The 25,989-nt window shown below is 33.3% G+C and overlaps 1 protein-coding gene across 1 annotated transcript in view; it reads left to right on the top strand.

Annotated features, from left to right (window-relative positions):
* Positions 1-25,989, top strand: part of LOC129221961 (RNA-binding protein Musashi homolog Rbp6-like) — a 369,344-nt gene that overhangs the window by 29,738 nt on the left and 313,617 nt on the right. Inside the window, exon 2 of the mRNA XM_054856358.1 lies at positions 15,576-15,616. Coding sequence (XP_054712333.1) covers positions 15,576-15,616 — 41 coding nt within the window. The remainder of the gene's footprint in view (positions 1-15,575; positions 15,617-25,989) is intronic.

Here is a 25,989-nt window from a genome sequence, read left to right as displayed (position 1 = left end):
TGAACCAGTAGTTCTTGAGATTAACGCGTTCAAACAAACAAACAAACTCTTCAGCTTCATATTATGTATAGATATAAGTAATTGTCGTGGTAAAAAGTTTCAAAAGTTCTATGTTTCGTGATTACCTTGTTGCGAACGGTTTGTCCGTTTACGCAGTTTCAGTTCGCAAAGAGATTCGCAACCTTTCAGGCTCAACGCTCTAACTTGAACTTTGACATGAGGTCACCCCCCCCCCCCCCCATCATATGTATTTATGTATTTGATACAAGCACACTCCTAGAACGCATAATTTGAATTCAATACGTCAAAAAAATCTAAACACTATGCTAAATTTCCAATTCCGTTTCTTTAACACGGTGTACAAACAGACCAGTTACCAAATATTTAATAATAATTGAGGCAATTATTCAGCTCTTTTATTTTTAATCAACAGTAGAAGGAAAACAACAGTCTTGGTGCGTGAATAATATTTTATAGTTATCACTTTATAAAGCTTAACGGGTTATGGAAATTTTTGGCTCAATTTCAAAATTTTCTATAAAGCCAATTTATATTACTCATTTAGAATATTTACCGCTGAAAACGTACGCATAAGTTTTAATGCTGAGAGAAACTAATTAAACTGAAAAACTGCGCCAACTTTAACCATATTTCTTCTAACAATGCGGCAAAGAAAATACTTTCATCAAATAAAACTTTCCAATTCTTTTTTTATTTCAACATCAGACAAATATTTCTTCTCATTTTAAATAAAAATCCCATACTACTTATATGTATTAGTATGTGTATTGTTGCGTTTAAGATAGTATTTGCAGAGGGATGCCTGTGCTAGACGCTTAACCAATACAAATAATTTCCTCAAAGTTAGTTCTTTGCCGTTCTAAGATGAATAATTTAACTTTTTACTGTCCACCGTAACACTAGGGTCGCATAAAATTTCATCCTTATATTTCGTAATTAAGCGTTATTCCTTTGTTGACCAGTGTGACTTGAGCACAATATGGCCTCTTCACATTTAGGTTATTGGTGCTGAAACAACTTAATATTTCAGTTACAGAGTAACAAACCAATTTTGGAAATGTAAAAATTTTTAAAAACAAAAATCCACTTTATATGTATTGAATACATTATTCTTTAACGTTCTGTACACATAAATATTTTTTCTACCAGAAATAGTAATTCGGATAGTAAAGGGTTAATCTGTCGCGGGAAGGTTAACGGCAGTACCTGCAGAAAGGATTTTTCGAGGTATTTGTAGAAACGCGTTTTGAGTTCAATACTAACAATAAGGAAGTTTTGGATTTAGACGTCTTTTACGCCATTTTTTACTAGCGGAAACCAAATAAGCAAGCGTGTACAAAAAAGCTAAAGTACAATAGATGACAAAAAAGGCAATAAATAAATAAAAATGAAAAGTTTGCTGTTACGGCCCTTTAGCTGCTCACGGAAGTAATTCAATTATAAGGTACTAATTTGATCCATGCAGCTTTGGCAACAGAATAAAACTCACAGTATGGGAGTTTTAAGGTTTTCATATATTTTATGTTTGTTGCAATATATAAAATTCTAAATATTGCTAATGGGGTGGTTTCCTTCAGACAAAAGTACTACTTTTAGTCATTGAAATGGATAGAATGAGCAAAAAAAAGAAAAAAAAGAAATTACATGGACCCAAAGAATATTTTTATTTTCCCAACAGTTTTTTTGAATTATTTTTTTTTAAATGTCCGATTCTTCAAACAAGGCGTGGTCTTTTATGACGTCACAAATGATGCATTTTGGCGCATCTTTCTACCACGGTTCTACGTTATGATAATCAAGCAGCGAATTAAAATTGTGCTCTACGCTTGCTGTCAACCCTATCGTTGCCAATACACGTGAGTAAAGATGCGAATTAAATATTTTGTTCTGTGAATGGCTGAATTGAATGGCATTTCATCATTTGTGATGTCACACGACAGAAGTGTAAACAATGAAAGCACAGAGATTTAAGTAATTTTTTAAAAATATTAAACTTAAATAAATTATTTAAAAAATGGTCAGATTCTATGCTTTTAAGCATGTTCTTCCAGAAAAAAATACTTTTAAAGTTTTGGAAACGACCCCATTCTAAATATAATGAGTATCCATTTAGGGTAAACCTAAATGCCGCTTTATGAAACAGCAAGTCGCCAAAGAATTTTTGAACTTATACTTTTTTTTCAGGGTCCCGTTGATTAGTTAAGTGTTTCAATACACATAGCTTTCTCAAAGCTTTCTTCGGCGTTAATTAGATGATTAAAATAAATAACATCGAAAGCTTTAAAGAAGAACAGTTATTTATAACCCGTTAAGAAATTTTTATTAAAGGAAACAAAGCATTTTTTCCTCCTTGCAGCTCCGTATCCCCCTTTTTAACTAAATTACACTCAAGTGTATACATAATACCAACTGACAACAAAATGTAATGACTTAGTTGCCAAAAAATCGTGTAGTGCTTCAAAATCTACATCTCTCAACATTTAGTTTCTATTTACTCAACTAGAATAAAGCATCTCGGCAGCAGTGATAATGCAAATTTATGTTGGAGGCTCGGGGAATAGCAGGGAAAGAATTCCAAGCACGCGCCATTGCTTTCCCACAGCAGTCAATGTAATCATACTAATGCAAGGTTATTTCAGCTCTGTAATCGTAACCGTAATGGTAGTTGATGCCTCCAAATAGCCCGGATAAAAGGATGGTGGAAATGTAATTCCAAAGTCTTGAATTCTTAGACTAAGTATGTAACTAAGCATTTCAAATGCGCTCGGCCGCTGGGGAGCATTTTTGTTTATTACTTAGTTGTAATTCATTCGTTAGTTTCTGAATCGATTTGTTTTGAAGCAAGAATCGAATAATAATTTTAAAAAAAAATGTTTTGTGGAATGAAAATCTGATTTGTCTTCAGTGGCAGAGCTACTTATCTAGACCTTAAAGCAGGAATTAAAATAGAGGGACTATTTGTCTAAGCCAATGAGTGTGTTCACTCATTGGCTTAGACAAAGGTTGACCCATGCACCCCAAGTCACGTGACTCAACAACGACGAGTGGTTGGCACGTTTTGGGTGAAACAACCGACAGAAACCTGATTTCTTTGAATGCTTTGCTTTAAAACTATCACGTGATTTGGGATCTTGGTTTCATTGAATGAAAGTCTTCACTCCCTCCATTTTATCTCTTCTCAATGATCTGGACAGCGCTGCGGAGTCAAAGAAAAGAAAAACTAACTTCGATTCCGACACTTTTACCCCAATATCAGTTCGACTCCGACTCTTGAAACATTCAGCCTTTCGTTCTCGACTCCGATTCTTTTACCCCAAAATCAGTGCGACTCCGACTCTACAGCCCTGCTTCTGAAGTGTGTTTAAAGATTTTCATTTTCATTTATTTCTTCTAAATCACGGGTTCTTTCGGTCACAAGGTTTCGGATGCGATGCACAGAGGTAACTCATTTTTTGGTGGGTTAGAAGAATTGCTGGACAGACCGTTTGGTCAAGTTTGGTTTAGTTACCAAAGATAGTGATGACAACAAAGGTTTTGGTGATAAACGAACCCAACATACCTAAATATCTCGTTCGGGTCAGTTCCTAATGTTCAAGAGCCTAATAACTTATGTTGGTTAACTACTAATGCTCTAGAACAGCGATTCAAAACCGGTTTTACAGTGGACCGGCACAGGATCGGTACTCAGAGATTTTTGCCCTGCTACGTTAAAAGAATTTTTTACTCAAAGAGAAAGAAAATAAAAGAAAACACAATAATGTATAAAAATGTCCCATACAAAAAGTTTCACGTAAATTTTTAATGAATTTTCGTACTTTTCTATGATTTTTTCAGCAATTTTCATTACTTATGTATAACAATTACAATAATTACTTATTCCTTTGGAACAGTTTTTTAACACCAAGTTATATCAATAAAAATAATTATGAATTCATTTATTATTTTTTAAAAAGGAAAATAAACCTAAGCCGTTTGCGATTTTTCTTTCACAAGTATTTGATGGTTCTTTGAGTTTTTTTATCAGCTCGTTTTCAATTTTACTTTTCTGGAAAAAAATTATTTATTTCTTACCTCGTTTAAGTTAACTCCTAGTGCTTACGGTTTTGCTGAATTCCGACATGATTGGTCTTAAGATTGGCTAGTTTGGTTAACCGATGTGCTAGTGGGATAGTAAGATATCTTTCAAAAAAAAAAAAAAAATGTACCGTTATAAAGTGCCCATTCTATAACTCTTTTGTGTGTTATAAAAAAAATTTTATTCTTCGAATTTTACTTTAAAGGTACTTAAACTAGCTGGAATATTGAACAAAATATATCGGACTTAAACTAGTTTACGATGTCTGGAGGCATTTTTTTCTGCGTAGTAGAAAGAGAAAACAAAAACCGATAAATAAACGAACGCGGAAAAGGAAACAAAAAAAGAAAAATTTTAAAACATAATGAAAGTTATGTTGACATTTTTGATATTAAAAAGCTAGTTAATGAGTTAAAAAGTAGCAGTTACAGATATCTTTTACCTGCGAATAGATTCAAGAGCCTAGAAATAAGTTAAAATGCTCAGCAAAATGATTTCAGTTATCGATTGTTTATTACAGCAAACAGATGGTCGAGAATTCCAATGATATTCAGTTAAATTGAAACTGCGGTTAATTCATTTAAATTAAATAATCGATATATTTGAGTACTAAATCAGTTGAAATTCAATCAAGTTATGAAGCGGAAGTTAATTTAATTATCGAACGACGTATTAATTAATTGGAAAGCAAAATGTGCTTCTCTCATTAGTACAACGACCCGCGAAATTACGGGCTAATTTTAGTTAATTAGTGTAATTAGGCAAGAAATGGTAAACATACTGTAAATTGAATTATTACAAGATTCATACGAAACAGCCCAATTTCTTAAATACTTAGGCATTAGATTGCGTATAGTACATAATGCCAATTACTTTTATTTATTTAAAGGAAATAAATTAGTTCATGTATTATTTAGCTTTTTTTTTTTCATTTTTTCTTTAAATTCGCGTTTCGAACAACACAGTACTTCAGGTCAGTTTTATTTCTTCTCCATGTTTTCATGAACTAAATCTTCATCTATCTTTACTAATAATAAAGCTGAATGTCTCTCTGTCCGGAGGATGTCTGGATGTCTGTAGGATGTCTGTGACGCGCATAGCGCCTAAATCGTTCGGCCGATTTTCATGAAATTTGGCACAAAGTTAGTTTGTAGCATGGGGGTGTGCACCTCGAAGCGATTTTTCGAAAATTCGATGTGGTTCTTTTTCTATTCCAATTTTAAGAAAAATTATTATAAGATGGACGAGTAAATTACGAAATTATCATAACGTGGAACCATAACATGGGCACAAGCCAATTGGCGAGATACGAAATTATCATAACGTGGAACCGTAACACGGGTACAAGCCAATTGGCGAGAAGGTTCACCATACATTATTTGTAAATATACAGGCGAACCAAAAGACCTTTTAATTTTTCTATTACGGGCAAAGCCGTGCGGGTACCACTAGTACCTTTATAAATCATGAAAGTCTGTGTAAGCGTGAAATTTCTAATAAACGTTATATGTGTGGGAAAACACCTTACCTAATATACTTGTTTCACCCAGGTAAGGAAAGTGACACGACTTAAAAAATATAGCATGGGAGAAAATAAGGTTTTACGAAATAGTAGTTTAAAGTAATTTAGTCTCAAATATTACAAACTGCGTGCGAAAAAAAAATGTTTACTGATTAGTTTTTGTTGTCTGACTTAATAATGCATATTTAAAAGTTCAAAAGAATTTCTCTCCATGTTATGAAACTTTAATGATTTTTCACTACTGATTAAATCGTTTTTACGCCACCACATACAACTTATATAATGATCATGCTTCAAAAAGTCAAACGCCTTTTACAGAAAATAATTTAAGTAACAATTCATTTAACAATGCTTTTTAATTTCATCAAAAACTATCTATTTAAACCTGTCAACAATTTTTTAATGATAATTTTTATTTTAGCATATTTTTGGCTCACAAAATGTGAATTCTCATCTCCGTGGCATGTCACACACCTTGTTTGACTATTTATGTTGCTTAATAACTTGTTTAATTAAAAATATGTATTTATTTCTTTATTATTCCTTTCACAAGTGTCTCAAATACTAATTGTTTAAGTATATTTAATTTTTTAATATTGTGTTTTAGTTCGTTTTTTTAGGATAAGTAGTCGCGTCTCACAAAAAATTCTCACCTCCGTTACCTAAACACAAAATGCCATTCCTCATTACCACGTGGCAGTAATGATATCAAATTTTACTTTCCATAATATAAAGGAGCCTCCTTGTTTATTTTCAGCCATAAAGAAGGTCTGAGATTTTTGTCAACAAGAAGATAGATTGAGTAAAAACGACAACAACGTGCATAAAGTAATAAAATAGATTTAAAAACTCAGCAGACAGCTGTTTCGGGGCTGTCAGATGCAAATCCCTTCATCAGTGCATAAAAGAAGAACGAAAAGTCCACACAATGTAGACCGAACGACAAATGAACAAAAATGGAAGGAAGCAAAGTAAATAGACATGAAAACCGGAAACACATGCGTCAGAGAACAGCAACGACACCTATAATGCGGAAAAACGTCACAAACAGAAAAAAGTTTTTAAAGATAAGATTTCCAAACACTGGGGAAAGGGGGGGGGGGGTACTCGACAAATCATTAACTACTGAAGCAGAAATTTTCCAAATGTAATTGGATTCCCAAAAATCTAAATCATAAATCGAGGAACACCCATAAATAACCTTGGAGGAAGAAAAATCGAAAATATGAAAAACCAACAGTGTTGTGCAGTTGAGGAACGTTTTAAATCTTGCTCTAAATCGTAAATCGAGGAACACCAATAAATAACCTTGGAGGAAGAAAAATCGAAAATATGAAAGACCAACAGATTTGTGCAATCGAGGAACGTTTTAAATCTTGCTTAGCAAGTTATAAGCCTATATTAATGGAAAATTTCTCACCTCCATGATTATCACCTCCATGACAGACCTTATCAATGTCATTATTTCTGATGTGAAAATAAGTGATGGAGGGGAAATACATCAATCTTAGATAGTCTACCACAATTATAAATTGCCAATATATTCTCTCAAATTTACTAAATACTATTTTTAACACACATTTGAACTAAAAGGATAACTACTAAATAACCCGTACTTTAATTAAGCGAGCGTAATATTAGATTCCCACTAATCATGAAAATAGCTCATTGTTTGCACAATTAACAAAGATAATACTTTGATGTCAAATTGGCCTCGATTTTTAAACATTAAAACGTTTTTTCTTTTTTTTTCCGTGAGTAAGGCATTTTTTAACTTTTTTTTAATTATAAGTAAAATAATTTTAGCTTAGCTGGGAGATTGTTTATGGTTAGTTCTAGTAGGTAACTTTCATGTAAGAATGAAAAAAAAAAAGAAAACAAAAGGTTTCGAAATTGAAAATTATTTGCGATCAAAACTTACGTTTTCTGGAGAATGACCCATAAGTTAACTTTTAGTTTTAGCAAATTAATCAAATCTCTGGTTGAACGACATAGCGTCAGTACTAACACTTTTTATGAGACTGCCTCTGAGCAATTCTCCCATTTTTGATGACATTTTTTGTTCTCAATGGGCGTTTGATGCGAAAAAATGCGCCGATCCTTACATACTTTTAATGAAAACCACCCTGTTCTCTTGTTTTTGACTACATACTCACTCAAACATATTTCCAACACGTGTTCGACATATTTCCAAATGTAGATTTCTGATGAATTACCCTGAAATTGCAAGTTACTTACATTTCACACTTAAGAGATTCTTACGTGGTTTAATTTTTTTCAAGCAATTTCGCCTCCGACGATATTTACATTATTTTTCGGTAACACATTCCTCTCACAATTCCATCATTTTTCCGTCCCACAAAATTTACTTGAGAATGGATCGAGCAAAACTCTTTCTAAATTTAAGAAATCCATCCGTCTTGATGCTTGGATCTGACGTCTTAAGACATTCGAAAGATTTTTTGCCCCCTCCATCTAGAAACGGTGACGTTTATCAGCGTAGGAAAGAAGTTTTTGTTCTGCTGCCAAATTTAATCTGCTAAACTTGCGTTCCGCGTTTCCGTGCCAACTGTCATAATTTTTTTCCTTTTTTTACATATGAACTTGTTAAGACCGCAAAAAATGTAATACCATCAGCAGATTTTGAAAAACTGATTAGGATGCATAAAGTGTACTTTAAAATTTAGTTTATTTTTTGTTAGGCATAAGTTAATTTCATAATTCATACTTATTCCTGATGCAGCTGTTCATGATCTAAGACATGACTAATAAATAGAAAGTGTTGTATAAATATTTTTAAAAGGTACTTCGGAGTGAGTTATTCCTTCAACAGAAGCAGTGCTAATACGTCTTTGAAAATGTGGTCTTTTATAAGAAAACTAGAAAGTTACCTGTCGAGATATGACGGGTGAAAATCGCTTCTATATTTGAACGAAGCAATTGCCTGTTTGGTGATATTTTGATAGCTGAAATTTTAACCCTAACTCCAGTGGATGAACCCTAAACTCCAGTAGGTAGCGTTCATTGTTGACCGTTTTTTCGTTTCTTCATTCCCCTGAAATGACACAGTCTTACAAGTAAAACAGTTAAGTTGCCGGATTGAGTTCAGCCTTGTCACAATAAAGACTTTCCCTGCATGTTAAACATATTATCAAATTGTCATACCGTGGCTCGAGTTTAATTGTTGAAACGCTCGGGTTACTCGATCATCGGCTATTATTTACGTGAGGATAGCCGACATCATGTTAATAAATTTGATAAAATCGCGAAATACCTTCAAAGTTCTGTTAAGAAGAAGAAAAAAATAGGACTATATGTATATTTTTGAAGCATGGTCGTATATTTTTCTCTTTCGGTGTGTTTTGCTGTTGTTTTTTTATTTATTTATTTAATAATTTTTTTTTTTTTTTTACCGTTCTACCACCGATTGGATGAAATGATTAACATCCGGTTTCTAGGTGAAAATGAACGTCTTCATTATCTGCTGGTTGCTTCCTCGCTAATTTTGATCACGCTGCAAATTAAACACTTATCATTAATTAAAATGTCTTGAGGCAAAATGAAATAGCAGGGCTGAGTGAAATGGTGAAATATTTACTCTGCTTTTAGTGCTACCTATCTGGTAATATTTTAACTATTTAGTAACACATGTAATCTATTTAATTACGGAAAAAAGTTACCTCTGGAAATGAAAAAAAGAGATCATACAAGCAATTTTTAAAAATTGAAACTCATATGGCAAAATTCAAAATTTATCTTTTGTATTAATAAAATGATGAAGTTCTTGATATTAACACTTTAATTATTAGTTGAGACCTCCAATATTCAGCTCTGTATTTATTTATTTGTTGCTATTATTGTTATTTGTATTTTAAATGCTTTGTGCAGATAGTCAAGTACATGTTGAGCAAAGTGAATGCGGAAAAGTGAAATAGGTCATTTCGTTCAGATCCTAAATCAATCACATGCGTATTAATTTATTAATTGATCCATTTGCATTGCTTCATTTAATAATTTACTATATATTTATGTATTCAATCACTTATTTTCTTATTTATTCACCATTTTAAGGGGGTCCGGGACACATTTTGAAATTTTTTTTATTATATACTTTATAGTTTTGAAATTTTTTGCACTGATTCCCCATCTATTTACTAAGCAAAATCATAACATAAATATGAAGAAAAGAAAAAATTTTATTTAAATTTAACTAGTTTTTTTTATAAAAAATGGGGTTGCTTTAAATTGAAAATGGGGTTGCTTTAAATTGCTTAAAGCAACCCCATTTAAACAAAATATTCTTAAACAATTTTCTTTTTTTTTCAATGAATTACGCACAAATATCTAAGCTTTAATTTTTATTCGGCGATTTTAAAAATATTGATTCAATAAAAAATAAAAATATTTGAAGAAAAATTTCGAAAAATTCGAAGATACTTTTTTTTTTTTAAATCGTAATTTTTGCAGTAAACGTTTTTTTCAAATTCGACGAATAAAATTTAAAGTAAACTGTTTGAAAAGGATATGCTCCATGTTTCATTACTTTATCTTTATCGGTTCCTGACTTATAAGAGTTTGAATGCAAGAAATCGGGAAAAATTGCATCATGGAGAAAAACGCGTTTAAAGTTTAGTACACATTAGTTAGGTGCATGAAACAAAAATAATTATATCTTTCGTTCTATTTAAGATAAAAACAAGATTCAAACCTCCTCTTAAGCAGAAAAACACGGAGTAATTTTTTACATGATAAAAAAAAAATTGCAAAATTTGACGATTTTTGTGTTCCGGATCCCCTAAACAAGTGATTTATTTTTCCTCGTATATTAATAAATGTATTTAAATATTTATAATTTTATTTTTTCATTTTCCCTCACTATCTCTCTCTCTCTCTCTCTCTCTCTATATATATATATATATATATATATATATATATATATATATATATATATATATATATATATATATATATATATATATATATATATATATAATATTACGAAAGAAAAGGAAATATTTTACTTTTTTTTTGAAAGTGTAAATTGACTGCCAGAAACAAAACGTAATGATTTAATACAAGTTATATCACAAAATATATTGTTCTTTCTTTATATACTGTAATTTTCAAAACAAACTTTCCATTTGTTCATTTTGAAAAAAGGTAGATCATCTTAACTCTTACTTTTCTTCCGCATTCCCTATATATTGCCTAAAAATGACCTTGATGCAGTTAAAACTTATATTTGGATCTACTCCCCCCCCTCCAGGCAACGATCTTACATTTTTAACAACAAAAGGTTACTGCATTGACATTTGAAAAAGGATCTCAGATCCTTCTTCAAGCTATGCATTTGGACCATTCATCTGTATATTTTTCGCTCGAGGATCCCACTATGAATCGAAGCTTAAAAAGCAATCAATGCTCTGCAATGAACAAGATCGAGCAGGCGAAAACGACACTATCTCTTTCATAAGCGAAGACAATACTTTGAAGTAGTGCTGCTTCCACCAGAAATAAGCAAAAGATGGGGGAGAAAAAGAGATGACAGACGGCAATCATAGACCCTATCCTTTTTTTTTCTCTCTCTCTCTTCAACTCTAAATATAACTTTTAGAACAAGTTCCTTGTTAGCTCTCTATGATAATGTAGCGCTTCGCTCTCAAATGCTCCTAAATTTTATTTTCTTCTGTTATTTGGAAATGGAAAAATTCTTCTTTTTTTTTTTTTTCAATCCTTAATATGTGAAAGGAAAGTTGGAAGAGTTCCAGGCCGAAGATTCGAAATTTCTTTTCATGCTTCGTAAATAGGGGCTGCAGCGTATTCTTTGTGTATTTTTAAGTGCACCCAGCGTTGTTGTTCGGAAAGCATGCGACAGGGAGCTTTCGAATTATGTGACGAGGTAGGTGCTTGTGGGCGCTGAGCTGGAACGGCTTCAACAGCGGAAGGCTTTTGGGGCAAAGTAGGATTGAAATATGCATAAACGCAAAGGAGAATGTATTTTTCACTCTTCTTTTTATGCGTTTTGGATAATTTTTTTAAATTGTAAATGTTATTCCTGGAAATTAATGCACTTGAACCCACCCTTTTGTTTTAAGTGATAGGAGTGAGAACCTATTCGAGGAAATGGAAATATTTCGATAATTGGGAAACTGGTGCGATCGTCTCATTTTTGGCGGAAATGATTTTATTTTGGTAACCCTGCTAATTTATAGTAAACCTATGTTAATAGATATTTTCGGTCTCTTTGTTTAGATTTGCGAAGAAAATACCGCACGCGCTGGAGCCAAAAATTGACAACAATGAAGAAAGATCGCCAGATTCCCAATTATCGAAATATCCCCAAGGAAATAGTAATAACGAAAATGGGGTCGTTTCCAAAATTTTAAAAGTATTTTTTTCTGAAAGAGCATGCTTAAAAACATAGAATCTGACCATTTTTTAAATAATTTGTTTAAGTTTAATATTTTAAAAAAATTACTTAAATCGGCGCGCTTTCAATGTTTATGCTTCTGTTCGATGACACCACAAATGATGAAATGCCATTCAGTGTTGCCATTCATGGTTCAAAATATTTAACTCGCATCTTTACTCACGTGTATTGGCAACGATAGGGTTGATAGCAAGCGTAGAGCGCAATTGTAATTCGCTTCTTGATTATCATAACTTGGAAATGCGGTAGAAATATGCGCCATAGTGCATCATTTGTGATGTCATCAAGACCATGCCTTGTTTGAAGAATCGAACATTTTAAATAATTAATTTAAAAATGACTCTTGGGGGAAAATGAAAGTATTTTCTGAGTCCATGTTATTTTTTTTGCTTATTCTATCAATTTTAGCGACAAAAAGTACTACTTTTGACTGAAGGAAACAATCCCATTCTGAAGTAAAGAGATGAATCTATCAAGGAGAGAATTTCATTTCATGATTTCTAACCAATTCCACCACATGGTGGCATAAATTTTAATACTTTAACAACACTGTAAAACAATTGCAAAACATTACTGAGTATTTCCGAGTAACGTTTCGGGATTTCAATGGTTTTCATCCACTTCCTGGAAAAATCAAGTATAATTGCCAAAAGTTTCCTGTACTGCTACAAGTTACACGAATGCAGACCTCTCACTGTGGTGAAAAATATTTTTAGCTCCCAGTTTAAAGATTAACTGAGAGTATTTATAAAGTGTATTGGCTTCAGCTCGATTGCTGTCCGTCCAGGCTGATTAAACTCCCAAGGTAAGCGAATAAGTTCATTGACTACGTAGCTTTGTCAGAATTGCAGGAGAGTAAAATTCTTGATACTTACTTGCAATCCTGTCTTGGCTTTGGCCATGTTGGTAATACTGCTTGCAGGGGTGCCCACCCCTAAGGGCTCATCCCTTTAATGTCGCGGAAACCCTTCCAAAAGCAAGAGCCCCCCAAAAATGAAGAAAAATACCCCTCAAAACACCCCCTAAAAATTTTAATGACGCAGTCTACGCCATGATCCCCCCCCCCCAGGTGTGCACCCTTGCTGCTTCTGATAAATCAGAGGAAGGTGCCTAGCTATTATATTGTACCAACATAAGTTTAGTCTAAAGTTCCTGAGACACGACTGGCTTTAAACAAGGTCATTTCTGAATTTTTCAGGAGGCTTCCACAATAATTTCAGGATGGTTATTGAATTTAAGCAGAAAACGTTCCTGGTTTTGCAAGATATGTTACTTTCAGAAATTTGGTAGTCACATCTGCTACCCATGATTTTCCAGGAACGTTTCTGGATCGTTTTTGCAGTGAATGCTTTTAAACTATCAAAATTCGAATACTGTTCCTCAAATGAGGGGGGAGGGGCGACTGCGGTAATTTCCAGATATTATGTATTTTTGTTCCGCCATTTTATACTAAATGTGTCCATCGCAAATGTGACTTGAATTAAATTTCATATACAATTTTTGTATCGTTGAAGACGACGGTTTTATGTGCTCTAATTGAATCAAATTGAAATGCAAATGAAAGACTAAAATTATTGAGATTTATGCACTACATTTTAGTTTAATGTTTGAGATAAAAGCTTTTAAAATAACTATTAGAATGTTGGTACTTAACACGCTTTGGTGCTACCTCTGTACTGTCCCATATTGGGATGCTTTTCCAAGCTTTCTTAGGCTTAATAAAGTAAGAAATAACAACGTCACGAAGCACAAATTGCAGAGTATTGCAGACACGTGTTTCGGCGTTACAAGGAACGCCTTTTTCAGTGCAACACAAGTAAGCTTATGGATGAAAAGACATCCGACAAAAAAAAAAAAAAAAAAAAAGAAAAAATAATTAATTTGAATTTTGACATCTTGAATTCAAATTATGTTTTTCGCAATCACGTGTTTTTTTGCGTGTGTGCAGGCATGTGTGTGGGGTGGTATGCGTGTGTGTAGGCGTGGTTTGTGTCTGTGTGCAGGCATGAGTGTGTGGGTATGTGTGTGTAGGTATGTGTGGGTATGTGTGTATGTGTGTGTGAGTGTGTATGTGTGTGTGAGTGTGTATGTGTGTGTGTGTATGCATGCGTGTGTGTGTGTAGGATATGAACGCAACCTGGAGACGGTTTTTGTTAGAGGAGCAGCATCGTGAGGCCGGTCGACGGCGGTGCTACGGTGGGAAAATAAAATCAGCGTAACGCCAAAAACAGTCAAGTGAGAACAATAAGCAATCGTGATTGCTCAAAAAAATGCTTTTTGACTTTGGTTTTTTTTTTTGCTTTACTTTTTAGCACAAAGGTGTTTATTTATCTAATTTATCTTATCTTTCGTAGACTTGTTAACATTTTTAGTTTTTGAAAAAATTATACAGTGCTCTTGAATTTTCAAATCTTGACCAAGCATTAATGCTTTATACATACAGTAAAACCTGTGAAGTTGACCACCCTTGTAAGTTGACCACCTGTCAAAGTTGACCGATTTTTTCAGGCACGGAACTAGACCTTATCATATAAATCAACCTCTGTATTCTGTAAGTTGATCACCTGTTTAAGTTGACCACCAAAGTAGTGCACCGCAAGTGGTTAACTTACACAGGTTTCACTGTATCGAGTTAGATGTAATAATAAGGAGAATTTTCAAAGATTTTTTAATCTTAATTTTAAGTGCGTCCTTCGGGTACGAAAATACTGGGTTAGTGCACTGAATTATTGTAAAATTCGCGCAATGGATATACTGCACCTAACTACCGATTCAATGTAAAAGTCCAAAAACAGAAACTTCATCTTCAAACATTTATTGCACGCAAAATGTTTCGGTTGATTTTTTTTTTAATTTTTTTTTTGCAAAAAGCTTTCTAATTCCTTTTACTACCATTTTTTTTCATACCTGTAAGACAGAACACAGGTGAAAGTTAAGACGATTTTTTTTATTAATATGGTTGATCAGAATTTGAAAATATTGTTTAAACACCTTCTCGAAGATTTCTCGAGAAATGTTTTGAATTTTAGAACCATAGTTGTTTTGCTACGATGGCTCGAAAACAGTTCTCTAGGGGGGCAAACCTAACCTGACAGCACTGTACTGTTGATGTTTGGAATAGCGTAACCTTCATAATGCTGCTAGTTTGGGTTTGCCCCATCTAATGGTAAAGACACTACCATGGTATTGGTTGGAAAGATAAATTTAAGTGCATACTTTTTTTTGTATATTGTCGTTTGAATTCATATGACTCACGGAGTAAGTTATCAACCTAGTTAGAAAATGTTGGTTATGTCATAAGCACTTTCGTAGTTACACTAGCGTATTCAGAAAAGGAAGGGGGCGGGGTCATAACAAGTCCGAATTTTCTACTGATGGGGCACTGCAGACCTTAGCTATATTAACTAATTTTTTTTTTTTTACCGCATTAAAATGGTATTTCTGAATATTTGAATTTTGTACTTATTTTATTTATTTATAATCATGTGAAAATAAAATTCTTATATTTTATTTCTTATGTTTTTCAGAAAAATGTTTATTGGTGGCTTAAGCTGGCAAACTGCGCCTGGTGAGTAACCACATTTTTACTCACACAGTGTTCTTTGTTTACTTTTTTTTTTTTTTTTTTTTTGCTTAATTTTGGGTTATTCAATGGCAAATAATAATAATAATAATAATAATAATAATAATAATAATAATGAAAAAGAAAGACTTTATTTTAACAAAATGAATGTTCTAAACTTATTACAAATTGCACTTAAATTTATATATTGTAACTGGAGACACAATTAGAACTACAGACAGGACGACGAATGATCTATGACTTGGCGATATTTGTATTATTCAGCGAGGAGTGCAGACTGAACATCAGTGCAGGGGTCGAAACAGAAATGGAAAATAGTTACCTGAAAACAAAATTTTTACTTTGAAAATAAACTTCCGCTTCTACACGTCGATAGAAAATTAAATATTCTAAACCAGTTTTGGAATCGCGCATGAAAGTTGCTTATTTAGGACAATGCATACTACTCCCAAAATATTTTAGGTTTATCCCTGGAAAAAAAGGGACATATACTTCAAAAAAATGGAAACAAAAATAAACCTTAATTTTAACTTTTAAAAGTTAAAACTAAGGATGCGCTGACGAGGACATAAACAGCTCAACAGGAAAGGATGGGAGGCCCAATCATTTGGAAAATAAAGAGACGGGTAGATTGCTCTTTCCAGGGATTTTGGAGTAAATGAAATAATGCATTTTTGTGTGTATTTTGTTGTTTTTTCCTATAAAATGCATTGAATATCCTATGTCCCTCCTGAAAAGTTCTGGAAAGACGGTTCTGGTAGAAGCAGTTTTCTAAATTTAAACTTATTCAAGGTGTATGGGGAGGGGATCGTGTGTAATAACACACTTTTGCAAAAGAAAGAACTTTTTTTTTTTTTTTTTTTTTTTTGTAGGAAGTTAATGGAAAAGGGAAATATTTTTGGCGCTGTTTTACGTTGTGTTACCTTCATAGTGGTATTAACGCAACTAAACACCAACAACTTTCTCCTTTTAATGAGCTTCCAAGAAAAAATATGCATTTTCAAAATCAGTTACGAAGTTACTAAAACTGAACTCATCAATAAGTTTAGAAATTTAAACAAACATCAATTAAGCAACCTTTTAATTATTTGCTTAGCTTTATTTTCAATATTTCATCTTTTGGAAGTGTGTGTGAGGGGCATCAGTACCCCCCTCTTGATCCCCTCAGGAAAAGGCCACTTTGCCGATTGTCTTTTTAACTAGCCAGTTTTTGTCAATTTATCGGCTGAAAAATTATTATTTTCATTACGCTTACTTTTGCTTAGAAAATGTGGGAAAAGGGGGGACCAGATTTTAAAAAAAAAACGAACTTGTAGGGAAAAAGGAACAGGTCAGGAGTTTCTGTCAAAAGAAACAATTTAATAAAAACGAACAAAATATTAGCAAGTTTACTTAAAAAATGCTTTTGTAAAAGAATGTTACTTGGATTTCTCGTTCAAGTAATCAATGGATCTTAAAGGCAGTAAAACGATTTTCCTACAATGCTAAAGCGACTGGAACTTGAGCAGTTTAATAATAGTAAAATTCTGTTATTTTTCACATCGGAACACAGCTGAATCGAGAATATCGCGAGTGCCATATATATCCTCCGATATTTTAAAAACTAGGGTCCCGTTTTCTTTCATTTTTCTCTTTAATCACGCTTGTCCGATATTTTTGCGTCCGATAAGTACTTCTGCGTTCTACTCCAAGCTCTTTATTTTCTAACAAAATACAATTTTTGTCCTCCTGTATGAGTTTAAACCATATTTAGGTTATAAATTCGGTTATTTTGTGTCTTTCTTAAAAGACAGTTGAAAATAAAAAGTTTACATGTAATAACAATGCATGACGTGATTTCAGTCAAGTTTGACTGGATATTGGATTCATGGTGCTAGTGCAGTATTATACACATACTATTATACACATACAAATACAAATGTGACGACCAGCAACAGGTTCTTGGCCCAGCTAGGCTGGTCCTAGTCAATTTATTAGTCCCCAATGAAGATCAATGGCTCTCACCCCTTTGCTCATTACTTCCTCTTCCGTTAAGCTGTTCCAAGCGCCCACAGTCCTACTGAAGTAGTAGTTTTTCCTTATTTCCAGGTTAGGGGGCCTCAGATTTGAATAGCTTAACGCTAGAATTACGGAAGGGGTCATTTTGAGCCCAATCAAACATTTTTTTTGCTAACTGCTCCTCTGTATTTTCGTAAAAAGCTTAATCCTTCCTTGACTTTTCTTAAATCAACGTGCTGTGTAATAATAAAATGTTTTCAAGAAAATTGTAATGCTTTTAAACCCAAACTAAAGGGTTACAACTAAAATTCCGGGTAGGTGTCATTTTGACCCCTTTGAGAAAAAAAGAACTGCAAATACATTTACTGATGCTGAAGCAGAGCAGAAACTCAAAAATGTCTTTTAGAACATATTTTAAGAACCTGAAGCATTTATAATGTTTTTGTACATAAAAGGAACCATTAGCCGCTAGTTTCTGAAATGCAACTAAAACAAAGCTGTTTTTTTTGAAGAGCATTTTAAACGTTTTAAAAATTATTTTATTATGTACCCGGAAAATCTCTGTATTCTTTAAATAAATTGCATTTATTATAAATATGTTTATTTTAAACTAATTTTTAAAAATATTTAACATTATGTAGGAAACTATGCAGATTTCTTCTCAGGGGTCAAAATGACCCACACCGTATTTCTAGGTATAAAAAGATCGCCGTAATTCTAGTGTTAAAACAATGACCCCTCGCCCTGCTTTCGGTGGAAAAATTTAATCCATTAACATCATTCATTTTGATAAATTTAAACAACTGAATCATGTCCCCTCCGATCCTCCTTTGCTCCAGGCTATACATGTTAAGTCTATTAAGTCTGGTATCATAATCTAAATCTGAAAGTCCCCTTACTAGTCTAGTTACCCTTCTTTGAACCTTTTCCAATACGCAAATATCTTTCCTCAGATAAGGCGACCAAAACTGCACAGCATATTTCAAATGAGGTCTTACTAAACACCTATATAAAGGCAGAAGAAACTTCTTAGATTTGTTTGAAATAGATCTGTTGATAAACACAAGCATTCTGTTGGAATGTGGTGTTGTGGAATGAATTATGTGTGTTACTGTCGTTAATTTACATTTGGTAAAATTAAAGGTTCACTATACGTTTATATGTCCTAAGCAGGGCCGGCTCTAGTAGTTCTGCTGCTTGCATCTTTAGCAAGTGCAGCTTCCCTCCCATTGAATAATAATAATAATATAAAATAACAATATACTAATAAAATAAAAATAATTGTAAAGTGCTTAAAATTGAAGTGCGTTTCTAATTAAACGCCAAACTAGTTTTTGCATACCCAAGCACTGGTACACACTTTACACTATACTTTTTAACATTAAAGTGGTGCAACTTATGACATTGAAACAGATATTAATATTTTTTAAAGACTTTTTAAGTCACACAATTTGCCGCCTCTAAAATTAAATTGAATTTCTTGTTTAATTCCGAACTATGTTTTGCTTATCTAAGCACTGGTGCACACTCTAAATTATTATTATTTTTAGCATTAAAGCAGTGAATTTTATGACGCTGAAACAAATATTCATTTTTTAAAAAAACATGTTTCAATTTCAAAATTTGCCGCCCCAAAACTCTGCCGCCTTAGGCGGCCGTCTAGGTCGCCTACCCCAAGAGCCGGGCCTGGTCCTAAGGCAGGTAAAAATTTGTCCCCCAATTTCCGCGGCAGAACGGTTCTATTGTAATTAATTAGTTGGGGGCAAACAATAGAAGATATTGGAACGGAAAAAAATAGATCATACTAGGTAGTACGTTAAAGATCATTGTTGAAATGATCGAGAGTTGTTTTGATCGTTTGATCGATCGCAGTGCATGCTTCATATTTTACTCTAGTAAGTTTTAAAAAAAGATCGCGTTTCTCTTTTTTTGTGATTGAACAAAATTAACTTTTTTTCCAATGGATATTTTTCAGTAGAAGAGAAGGGGGGAAAGGTAGTCATAGAAAATGCTAACAGAAATCATAACTTAAAAGTGCAAAATAACATTTTTTAAAGTTAAGAAATCTAAAATTAATTGAAGTTTCAAAAACTAAAATTTCATGTTTTTTATATTCAAAATTTTAATATTGGGCTGGTTTTCTACTTTATTGGCACTCCGAGCAAAAAATTACATGTATTTATTTTTTTTTAATTTAAAAGCAAACATTGTAACGAATCTTGTAAATAATCGAAAATGCTTTGCTTCTTTATTCATTTTTTACTTCCTTTTACAAACAAGGAAGTATTATATTCGCGAAAAAATTTTCACTCAAAAATCGGCCTTAATTTCCATTTTTCTCACCCCCGAATGAATGTTGAGTTCTTTTTTCGACCCGACCACACTTGGATATGTGCCTAAGAACCTACAGACACCCGAAATATCCATTTTGACGACTCCCGAGTTAATTACAACGAGTTTTTTCGTGACGTCTGTATCTACGTATGTATGTGCGTATGTGTGTATGTATCTCTCATAACTCAAAAACGGTATGTCCTAGAAAGTTGAAATTTGGTACGTGGACTCCTAGTGGAACCTAGTTGTGAACCTTCAACTTTGGTTGCATTTGAATGTTTCTAAGGGGGTCTTTTGCCCCTTTTTGAGGGAAAATCATTGTTAATTTCGATGTAAACTAAAGTGGTGTTATAATTTGTCGGACACTTGGCGATATATCGCCAGTCTTTAGATCACCAAGTTTTTTCGCCAGCTTGGCGAAACAGTTGGCGATTTTTTTTATTTTAAATTTGATTTCAATTTGGCCACTGTTGGTGATATTTAGAGAGTAAACAATTGAATGACATTAAAATTGCCAAGGATGGGGGAAATGACATTAAATTGAGGTAAAAGGAAGTCATGTGATGCACACATCAGCTCGTTTTATATAAAAATATTAGCATATTTAGTACCTATTGTTGCACATTATCCTATAGCAAGCGAAACATGTCGTTCTCATAGCTTTGGATGTACTGTTAACACCCTCGAAAACAACTTAATTTTTTTTACATTTATTAGTAAATCAGTAACAACTCACTACAAGTACATTTTTGACATTAAAATGTTGGTGACGGGAAACCGTATTTTTTTTTTTTTTTTTTTTTGCAATTTCAAAATTCGCTCGACTCGCTTAAAAAATATATAAGTTCAAAAATGGATCATTTTTAGCCTATATTTTAAACAGTTTTTGGAAAATTATCAAGCAACTAATTAACTTTAAAATTGTTTCTTTTATATTCCGAGTGCTTTTTGCTTCAAGGATTATCAAAATCTCTCAAATTCTAACAACATTTCTTTAAATTGCGGCCCATATTATGTACTTCAACCGATTAGACAACCATATTTTGTGCTTCAACCGGTTTTGTGACAATCGCCGTATATTGAGAAAACTACGATACCCAACCAGAGCCAACCCGCAGGTGCATATTGGATGCCACGCTTTCAAAAATATCATAGAAAGACTAGTAAAACTATTTAAAAAGCAGGGATATAAACTTATGATTAGATAGTTACACACACCGGTAAAAAGCATTTTTTTCCACGCTTTAACTACATTTTAGTTTGCTTCAGAAAAGTACCGTATGATATCAATTCAACGTTATTATCAAAGAAACGAACATTCAGTTTTACACACACGTGGAAAAGGTGTTGTGCGAATGAGGTTCGAGGGAGAGAGAGAGAGAATTTCGAGTACCACTGCGCTATTTCTCTAAACTGACGAAAGGTAGCACTCCTCAAAAAGGGTTGATATGTGACACTCCTTCAAATTTTTAGACATTGGTTGATTTTTTGGGCGCTGTCTGGACCTCGTTGACATAAAAACAGTTTCACACTTCAGCGCATCATTTGGCAACATTTTTTTTTCTTTTGATGGCGACGAAAAATAATTAGTTTTAAAAGTTGATAAAAGGTTGACGAGACATAATTATTTTAGAAAAGTAAGAAAAGGTTGACTTTAAAGGTGAACGAAAAATTGATGCTTTAGATAAGTAATAAAAGGCTGGCTTTAATAGTTGGCGAAAAATAATTACTTTAAAAAGGGAATAAAAGGTTGGCGAAAAACAATTACTTAAAAAAGGGAATAAAAGGTTGGCGAAAAATACTTGAAAAAGGTAATACAAAGCGTATGTCAGACGTTTGCCAACTGATTGAGCAAGAGAAGAGTTTGTGAGCTTTTTCCTCATTTTCTGATCCCTATACCAAGGAAACTGAAATTTACAATACACCACGCAGTGATATGGAGTTAGAAGGTACAAAAACAGTGGATTATCTAACAAAAAACAAAGAAATTTAAAACTTAGATGCTATATTTTAGTCAATTTAAAGGAACGTTACAGGAGGACGACTATAACTATGTAAAGAGATATTTCACTTAAACAAGTCAACTTTAACAGGAAATATCTGTTTAGCACAAATGAACAGATTACAGAACGCACGTGTTTCGGGGTTTCAAGAAAACCCTTTTTCAAAAGTTTTAGTTCCGTATATTTCTGACCATGTGATGGCAGAAAATGTAACACATGGGCCTATTCACTCCTATGGACAACACTACCTTCTTCATCACTTTTCTCGACATTTTGTTTTATGGAGTTAGTGAGGCAAGTGAGGCATCCATTTAGAGAAATAATCTCCATTGAAAACTACTACTGACACAAAAAACTTGACAGTGTTCAACCAAAACTTAGAGATATTTCAGTTCAAAGTTTTAAAATCAAGTTTTATGAAACTTCCGAAGAATTGTGATTAATTCCATTGCACTTGATGGGGAAAAAAAAACATTATTGGTATCACGCGAGTCGAGTCTTACCAAGCTCAGTGAATAACGTTTAATACGAAAACACCTAACATGAAAAATTGGTTAGCACGAAACGATGTACTGCCGTGGATAGGTGAAAGGCAGTGAATTTTTTGCGAATAATGTCTAATTCCTACATATCCCTATTGTTGGTATTGAATCCAAAACGCGTTTCTTCAAATATCTTGAAAACTCTTTTCTGCAGACGCTGCCGTTTTCTTGCCCACGGCAGCATAGCTGTCCGTGCATTTTATTACAATTCTTTTTACACGATTTTGTTTTCGCACAAAAAATGTTTTTGACGCCACTTCCGTTAAACTTTAACGGAACGAACGCTGTTAAACGCCTTTCCGCCTAACCGTTAAGCATTATTTTACTGTTCAGTAAGTTACCGCCCTATAGCCAGTGCTAAGGCAGAAATACATGAAATACACCGCCAGCTCAGTCAATTCCAGCCGAGGACTGCAGTTTCGTGCTTATTAGCACTCATCAGCCCGGCATAGGAGTGACTGAGCTGGAGGTTGAAAACCTCTTAAGGAAGCCTAGAGTGCCAAGCAAACTGGTAGCTAATACAGAATTAGCACTGAACAGGCGGGAATTGACTGAGCTGGCGGTGTATTTCATGTATTATTTTACTGTCTCAATCTAACAAGAAAGGGGACTCAGAATACTGTTACTTCGGAGAAATCGTGAAAAAATAAATATGCACTTTTTAGACTACTTCGTTTGATTCCAAGCGTACCCAATTGAAAAATAGTGCTATAAACATTGTTCTATTCCAAATTGCTGAACAATGTGATCAGCGAAGAGGAAAAAAACCATGCCCCTTTAATGCAATTTGGTTCATTTCTCTTTTATCGAAAGCTTTCATACACAGCAGGATCGCAAACAAAACCTCTTTTCTCGTATAATGAAGACATCTTATTTGTCCAAGAAAGAGGTTCCTTTTAATAGTCCAGGAAAGGCGCTTCTGCAGTATTCCCACAAAACGATCCGCGCCATTAAGAGAGAAGACATTACAAATATCAGCCAGGATATTTACAAGAGCCTCTTTCTGCAACGTTACACGACGGATGAATAAGGAAGGGATGTTTCTTGAGTAGAAATTAGGTTGGATAAGTACCGACGTTGCGCAACTCATGTTTAGGGTACAGCAATAAAAAGGAAGGAATCAATCACAAAAACGGAGCGAACGAAACGGTTGGCTTTGCTAATAAATGAATTTTAGTTCTGTCCTAAACTGTCTATTGAATTGCATTGTAAATACGACAGAATGTAGCTTCTTTGAATCCATCTACATCAATTAAATATTTCAATGTAGTTTACGAAGAAGTGAACATCTATCTTTCTGTTAAATTAACTACTGAGGAAAACCAAAAATTTTAGGCTTAAATTGTACTCTAGGGTGGATTAAAAAAATGAAACTTGAAATATTGTTTTGGAATACCAACAAAAAGTTGTGTTTTTGCACATGCAAAACACGTGTGAAGTTTTAGCAGGTATAAGCAACTACTTCTGCTTTCCACCAGGGCTTGATTTTCCGAAAAGCCTTTTTGAATTGCGATTAGGAAACTCAAAACTATCATCATATGAGGCAGTGAGAAGCAAATATATGTAAGTGGCAAAATGAAAAAATTTTATATAACCAGTACAAATGGTAGGTGAACGCCTCGTCTGTCTTGGGGCAAGGTATAGTACTGGTAGCCCTGGTAGGTGCAGCTGTGCAGCATGATTTAGGGTCCTGCTGTACAGCAGGATTTAGGGGAAAAATCAATGTTAGCCTAACTAGGATGTTATCTTTAAAGTCGTTTTATTCAAAACTTGAAAATGTCCACTTACATCCCTTTGCTTTTAATTGCCTAATATTGAAATGAAAATTCTACCTAGGCTTAATGTTTACACCCGAAGCATTTTTAAGATTAATTTATTTTAATATCTTTAAAATAATTCAAAAACGCTGAATAAAAGGTCGGATTTTTGCCCTTTTTGCCTTTTTTGAGGTCTTTTAAGGGGTTCGATTTTTTTTTCTCGAAGGTTAACAATTTAATGTGGATTTATTGATACAGTTGAACTTGCTTATACCATGCCCTGATTTAACGGAAACCCGGAATTTAGAGATCTGAAAAGATTTAGTACAATGTTAAGTCTATGGAAGCAACTTGCTTTTAACAAGCAAACCCGCTTAAATTGAGCAATGTTTTTGTGTTTCATAACATTTCTATTGACTTCCAGATCAGTTTAATCTTTCTCGAAAAAATACCTCGAATGCAGTACAGACGAACGAAAGTTAGATATATTTTTTAATTTGTGTAGTAGAGAAGCATTAGAAAATTATACATTTGCTGACCCCAATGTTATCACTTTCGAAATATACTTCCGAGAATATCAAATTCAAGTTAACTCAGATGAAAAAAAAAAAGAAAAATCGTCGAACAAAATAGCATAAGAAAGCGACAACAAAGCAGTTCAAAGCAAATTAATCAGAAATAATTATAATAATTGTAGTATTAACCAAGCAAGAATTTTTAATGATTTTTTCCACAAACATGTTTTTTACGAGCACTCGGTCAAAACGAGCAACTATAGCTAACCCTTCGTGATCGTTATAAACGATTTTGACTGTACTATAAGTCATTTTTTGAGACCCAACGTATTTTGAAATTCGAAAACTCATGTTTTCACCCCCCCCCCTTAATCTACATTATACACACTGAACAATATCGCTAAGTTGAGGATGGAAGACACGGTTTGAAGGGGTCCAAATTCTAGAACTTGTGTCGAGGGACATAAAAAGCATATTTTAAACTTTCTTCCATTGGGTTTAAAAAAAAAAATATTTTTCTCCCTTTTTTACTCCACCATATTTTATAGTATCTTGAAAATAATTATTGCACTGTTGGAGGGACCCTTTTTTTTAACGAAATATCTTTCTTTTTTTTTTTTTCAACAAAAAAAAAAAAAAAAATCTTCCGGCCGTTAAGCAACACCCTCAATGAAGCTATTCAGTATCAGCGTTGCTGCTTAGATGTAGAGGTGCAAAGAACACAATAAGAAAAAGGCGTTGTAATAAACCCGGGAGTTTTTCGGAATAAACTGAAAATGATAGGAAGATTGGGATTTTTAATGAAAGGAAAACATTTTATCGTTTAATTTTGCAACAGCGCCTATTAAAGAACATGCATTTTTCTTAGTATTTTTTACTTTTAAAAATGTTGTAGTTTATTGTACTTTTGAGGAAACAGGCAACTTATGAGAAATAATTACAAAGCTTTCGTGCAGATGTGAATTAGTGTATAAAACTCAAGATCTTTTACGTTATTAAATGATTCAGAGATGGAAAATTCTCATATTAATGCATTTTTTTAAAAATTGTCTTGAATAACATTTTGTCCAAACTATTTTCAATTTCTGTTTCTTAAATGGACGATAAACAACGGGTGATTTAATTTTAAAATATATTTTTCCCTTACATTCCAATTCCTGACTCCCCCGTTACATAATTAGTTTAGCAAATATTTTACTTAATTGATCT

Source organism: Uloborus diversus, chromosome 5 (assembly GCF_026930045.1).
Source record: "Uloborus diversus isolate 005 chromosome 5, Udiv.v.3.1, whole genome shotgun sequence".
NCBI lineage: Eukaryota > Metazoa > Arthropoda > Arachnida > Araneae > Uloboridae > Uloborus > Uloborus diversus.
The sequence above is the reverse complement of the archived record's forward strand: the minus strand, read 5'-3'. Positions and strand labels throughout refer to the sequence as shown.